The 6000-nt window shown below is 36.6% G+C and overlaps 1 protein-coding gene across 1 annotated transcript; it reads right to left on the reverse strand.

Annotated features, from left to right (window-relative positions):
* Positions 1–1094: 1094 nt before the first annotated feature.
* Positions 1095–5521, reverse strand: cd79b (CD79b molecule, immunoglobulin-associated beta). The gene is made up of 5 exons (XM_004080628.5): positions 5390–5521; positions 2990–3298; positions 2723–2841; positions 1785–1838; positions 1095–1575 (listed from the first exon to the last, which is right to left on the reverse strand). The coding sequence occupies exons 1-5, from the start codon at positions 5439–5441 to the stop codon at positions 1489–1491; spliced, it is 621 nt and encodes a 206-aa protein (XP_004080676.1). The 5' UTR covers positions 5442–5521; the 3' UTR covers positions 1095–1488.
* Positions 5522–6000: the final 479 nt, after the last annotated feature.

A 6000-nucleotide genomic window follows, 5' to 3' on the forward strand; every position in this document is an offset into this window, starting at 1 on the left:
GCTTTCACATTCTGAAGGAAGTGTCTGCTCCGCTTGAGGAGGATGACAGCACTTCATTATAGCAGTACAGTACAGTAGAGAACTTCCCTTATGTCATAAACAAACCGGCTGATGATGCAACTAATAAAACATTCAATTTAAGATACTTTTCTATTGTTTTGATTGAAGGTAAACAATGCAAATGTATATTTAAAACTTTCAATAAACATATTTGAGCACATAGTTAGCCTGTGTATGTCATGGCCTGTCAGCTACTCCCTCCTCCCTCCTCCTTCCTGTGTTGGACGCGACCAGCTGGATCCACTCACCTTATCTACACCTGCCTTCATAAACTCCTCCAGGATCATCAGCCGGTGCCAGTTCGTTGTTCCTCCTATGGTGCATAGTCTGGTCAGCTCACGTTTTTGTCTCACGTCTCGTTGTCAGAAGCTCATGGTGTTTCTCGCTCTGCCTCAGGACGTAAACCTTCTGGATCCTCACCTGGTCGCAGTCCTCCAACGCTGCAGTCACGGCGCATCTAGAAACCTCCAGCCAGCCGCCTCTCCTCGCCTTGGTTCAAGCTTCGCCTACGCCGTCTCATGTAACCTCCAGCCAGCCGTCTCGCCTCGTCTTGGTCCAAGCCTCGCTCCCGCCGCTGTTCCCCCTCAAGGAGATTCCAGCTCAAGATTCATCAAGCCAGCCCACGTTCTCTCTTCCTGGAAGAAAGTCCTGTCTAGTTCTGGTTCAGATTAAACCACTGAAATCTTACCGTTGTGTCAAGCCTCTTTCCGGGTTCCAGCATCTGGGTCATTTTTGAACTCACGTTCGAATCATGACAGTGTACTCACAATGTAAAAACTGTATTACCTGCTTTGTAGATTTCAGCACTAATGAGGAGGCTCAAGCCTAAAAGGATTAAAGTCTGTCAGCTGATTGCTACTTTATTCGTCTACAATTGTTATCAAATGTGTCTTTTTACTCATGAAGAAAAATAATTAATGTTTTTCAATTTATTTAGAAAATAAATAAGTCACTTATTACATCCTAAAAAGCTTTTGGAATCACTTCTTTTTTATAAGGAAAACAATACTTTTGCAAAAATTGAATTCAGTCAGTGAACTTAAACCTGTTTATTGTTTAATCAACAAAGACAAACAGATTTAGTGTGTGGAGATGTATGACCTATCCAGGCCCAAGCAAAGGGAAGACATATTTACATATCAATCATACAATCATAAAAAAACTCACCACAATCTTTTTTTAAAGCACCAAAAATGTCAGGTTTTATGCATTGATTTTTCAAATGGCACAAAAAAACAACAACAAACATTGATCAAAATGAAGACAGTTTTTAGAATAAGCATGTTTCTGACTCTATGCAGACTAATGCAAGCAAAAAACAAAAATACAAAATATTTGTGTTAAATCACTGCACCTGCTTTTTTTTGTTCTTACAGTTTCCTCAAGAAGGCATAGTAAAAGAATATTGGGGTACAGAAGTTGTTGGTTTCACTCCCACGGGGCCTCGGCTATCTCGGGCTGGGAATACAGCGTCAGGTCCTCATATAGATCTCCACATGTTTCAATCACCAAACCCTGGGAAATTTAGGTCACAATTGGTCAGAATGCATTCAAATTAGTGTGTTTCTTAAACTGGAGTACCATTTCATTTGAGTTGAGTTTATTACAGATACAAAACAAAGTCATCAAATCAACAGACAGGCCAAAACAAGTCAATTTTTTGTGACTTTTAAAACAAAAGGAAATCAATTTCCTTCTTTTTTTTAAGAAAATAATAAACAAACCTCATAGATGTGGTCCATTTCTGGCTCTTCATACATGCTGTCACTCTTTTCAAACTGTTCAAAAACAAACAATCCAAAAAATACAATAAACTATGTAAAATTGTGTCCATTAAATTTTGCTTAATGCAAATTTTCTCCTTAAGTCAACAGAAACACAAAAACAAAACACAATAATAAACATAAAAACATTCAGAGGCAGATACATTTTTCTTTTTTTTTGCTTTGATAAACTACATAACCTTATTTTTCAAATTAGTTTCATGACAAATTGATAGTTTTGTATAATATATAACTATTGTTTAAATACTATTATTCCTTAAAACAATTCTAAAACTTGTTTATGCATCATCTGTCTCCTTTTTTAATAGTTTTGTTTTCCATTTTCCATGAGTTTCTTCATTATTTTTAGGAATAAATTCATTTTCACATTTAACTAAAACTTGGTGAAGTTTTTTGGTAAAAATCTTGTTATGTGAGACTAACACAGTAACACTAGAAATGTCTTTGCAATGGATTTTAGGTTTCAGGTTGTGGCTTGTTGCGACAGACTGGCGAAGTGCCCAGGGTGTCCCCTACCTTCGCCTACAAGTGGCCGGAATAGGCTCCGGCAGCCCCATGACCCCGAAAGGGATTAAAAAAACAGCAGAAGATGAAAGAATGAAGGTTGTGGCTTGGACATCTAGTTACCAAACCTTTGGTCACATTCTTTTTAGCACACATAACAAATATAATATGAAGTAACGTGATGAGTCTCTAACCCTGGTAGTCAGAAGTAAACATATACCATATTTTGGATTATAGTCAGAGTGGTTGTATTTTGGGTTAATAAAAGACATCTCTCAGTTTAAAGAATATTTTGTCTCAATTTATATCTTAAATTTTTGAGTTAAGCAAATTAAAATTCTTGATTTTGAGTGATGCATAATTTTATCCCCCACCTGTTTGTGTTTGCGTAGCAGAATAGCAGCAATACACACAGCCAACAGCAGACCCTGTAAAATGATGAGACCATCCTTCAACTTGCTCATGTGTTGTGCCTTATTAAAGTCGATGTGTTCTGCAAGGGGAAAAAGAAAGACAGCTTGTACATTTTTTGTAGACAAACTGCCCGATTTTTTAAAGAAATTTACACCAAACGACCCTCAAAGTTTTACTCTTTATGTCAACAGTTCCACAAAAGACCAGTTGTGCTCATGGAAACTTACTGACAACTCGAATTTCAGTTCCAGGTCCCCAAGTTGTGTCAGCTTTGCAGAAGTAAACTCCGGTGTCTTCTTCTCTAGTATTCAAGATGGTAAGGGTAGAAATCACGCTTTTGCTGCTGCTGTTTTGAGGTCTGAACCTCTCATCCATCTTTAATGGGTATTTATCCACATCCGTCTCATCATATTTGTCAATCTTGTACCAAAACACATTTCCCTTCCCTCTTTGTTCCTTTGATTCACAAAAGATTTTCACGTTGCTGCCGGTCTTCACGCCGTAGAACCGTGGTTTCTGGCTGATCTGCAGAGCAGCTGACCAGATAAAAACAACAAATTATAATTTTTCTGTGCACAAAAAAGTGAATACATGATTTAACAATTTTAACTGGATGAGGTTTAAAAGAATTGCTGTGGGCGTGTTGATGTCATGCCAAATAATGTTAGATTTTATGTTCAAAAATAGGTTTTTCTTTTACCAGAGTGGCAAGAAGAGTGATAATTTAAACTACAAACAGTTTTAATGAGACCCCAGACATTCACCTCTGACTGCCGCATCTCCTTGTTTCAGTCTGCCAGCCCTTTTAAAACACTCCTTTGGCCCACAAGTTAACTTATAATTCCCTTTGTAAAATTGTTAAGCCTTTAGGAACTGCTGTATTTAAAGTCTGACTCCATTCCCCTTTAAATCAAGTGTTCCTAGTGGTCTTTTAATTATGATTATGCATTTTTTAGCCTTAATCAAAAAACCTGTGTAGTTTTCCAGGACGTAGTTTCTGCAGAGCAGCAATAGTTTATCAGGAATTCAGCTCTGAGTTGTGGGCATGACAGTTGGCGCGGAGTAAGTCTGCGCTCATCTCTCATCAACCCTTTGTTTACACTCTCTCGCTAGCTTACGGCCCCTCACACCCCCACCCTAAGATTAACGGTCTAACAAAAATAGCGAGCATTATTGGAGCTTTCCAGCTGTACAGTTTTGAGCCAGATCCCAGCTCAGACAAGGAAAACAAAGTCGTAGATGGATCTATTTGTCTGCAAGTGGATGCATCAAAATGGATTGGAGCAGGGATCTTAAATGGCCTGCTGATTGTAGTATTGTATGCAACAACTAAAACCTTTTCCGACTGCATTTTTTTTGTCTCCTCTTGATTTACCACAATTTGAATAAGGTAATACTAAATTAAGTTTTAATCTTAATTTTCTTAATTAATCTCCTCCATCATGAACTGCTACAAGAACATGTTAAAAACACCAAAAACACAATTTAAATTTGTGTGGGTCTTAAACGGGGTAAACTGGAGTTTCATGTCACAGCAAGGAACCAGATTTGTCTTTTTTTCTTCAATATTTACATTTTTCATGTCCGTAGTATTATAGCACATTAGATGTTAGTATATTTAGTTTTTAATCCAATTCCCTTGTATCTAATCTTGCATTTGTCACCTGAAGAACGAATATGTTTTTAGCACATATTTTTAAACCAAGGGTTGTGACATTGATGGTGGCACTACAAGAAAACATTTGGATTCAACTCTCCCGTTTTTTGCAATTTTCAAAGCCACACCTATCTAGCCAGAGCAAATGGAAGGACGGATATGTACAGCTATGCTAAAGGCAAAGATATTAGCAAAAAAGAAAAAAGGGGGACGTCACAATATATGAAGCAAGGTGCCCCATCTGGGTGGTACTGAATTTGCAGAAGTAGATCTTTCAGAGAGCATGAACCAGATTTTGTCATTGACCAACTTAAAGTTCATTACTTGATACGTTTGTAAGGGAGGTAGAATTTAAGAATTTAAGACTATGTGAAACGTTTTTGATGCTGAGCATTTTTATGGAATCTTCTATTGAGTCTAGTCCCATTTATATTTTAGATTTGGTATTGTTTTAGTCCTTTTCCTTATTTTTTAGGCTTATTGTGCACAAACTGGCTAAACAGGCTAAGGCTAATGCAAATTTCCTCTACTGTGTTAGAATTTTTCCTACTTGACAAAAACTTTGTTGTTTGAACGTTGATCTTTCTTTTTCGTTTTTTCAAAGGTCTTTAGGACAAAACAAATGAGCCATTTAAATGAATAAATTGTAAGTAAATTAACAACTATAGCAATAAGATTATTTTCTTTGTCTAAGAGGAGAAGTTCCTCTTTTTGCCCCCAGATGGTCAGGAAGTTGTGGTACTGTGGAGTCAAAAATAACATGCAAAACACTTGAATACAGTTTAGCTGTAGATATTACAGATAAAAACTTGAAGTAAATAACTGATGGAAGATGACTATATCTTGCTGATGTTGGAAATCAAATTGTAGATGATTATAAGGAAAGTTTAGAAAAGCAAAAATGTATGGGAGTCGTTGGATTTTTAAAATCACAATTTAATTTAATTCAGAAGCAAAAGTTTTTATTTACCTGATACACTGATCAGCACAAGCATACACCATCCAGCTTGAATCCAGCACATGATAACGTGTATGATGTCCCTGCAGCCCCCAGAATAGTGTGAACAGCAGTGTGTGCATAAGCTGTCTGTCTCAAAAACACTTTCAGATCAGGCAAATGAGGGGAAGATTGTCATCAAACTGAAAAAACCCCACCTACATTGAAAAACGGTCCCTCACTTCTTTGTGATAAATCGGAGACAGACGAGCACAATCTGACATTAGATGACAAAAATAGCTTTTAAAGAGACCTAGACTAAAAACTTTTTTGAAATAATTAATTAAAAAAGGGCATACTGTATGTCACTTTTGACAGAATTTTAGTTTAGATACCATAAGTTTTTACAAAAATCTCCTGTTTTGCAGCTGCTATGTAAAATATACTAACAAATATATTTTTTCTACATATTTTTTTATCAAAACATTTCCACATCTAGGGTAATACAAGCAAAAGCAAGTATGTGCCCACATTTTTTATATGGTTTATTTGCGGCTAAAGTTGAACTTTATTTACCGCACAAACCTCCAGAACAAGGGTAAGCAATTATTTTTTTCATGGGGCAACATGAAATAAACAAAATA

This window comes from Oryzias latipes, chromosome 19 (genome assembly GCF_053564925.1).
Source record: "Oryzias latipes strain Hd-rR chromosome 19, Olatipes_Hd-rR_3.1".
NCBI lineage: Eukaryota > Metazoa > Chordata > Actinopteri > Beloniformes > Adrianichthyidae > Oryzias > Oryzias latipes.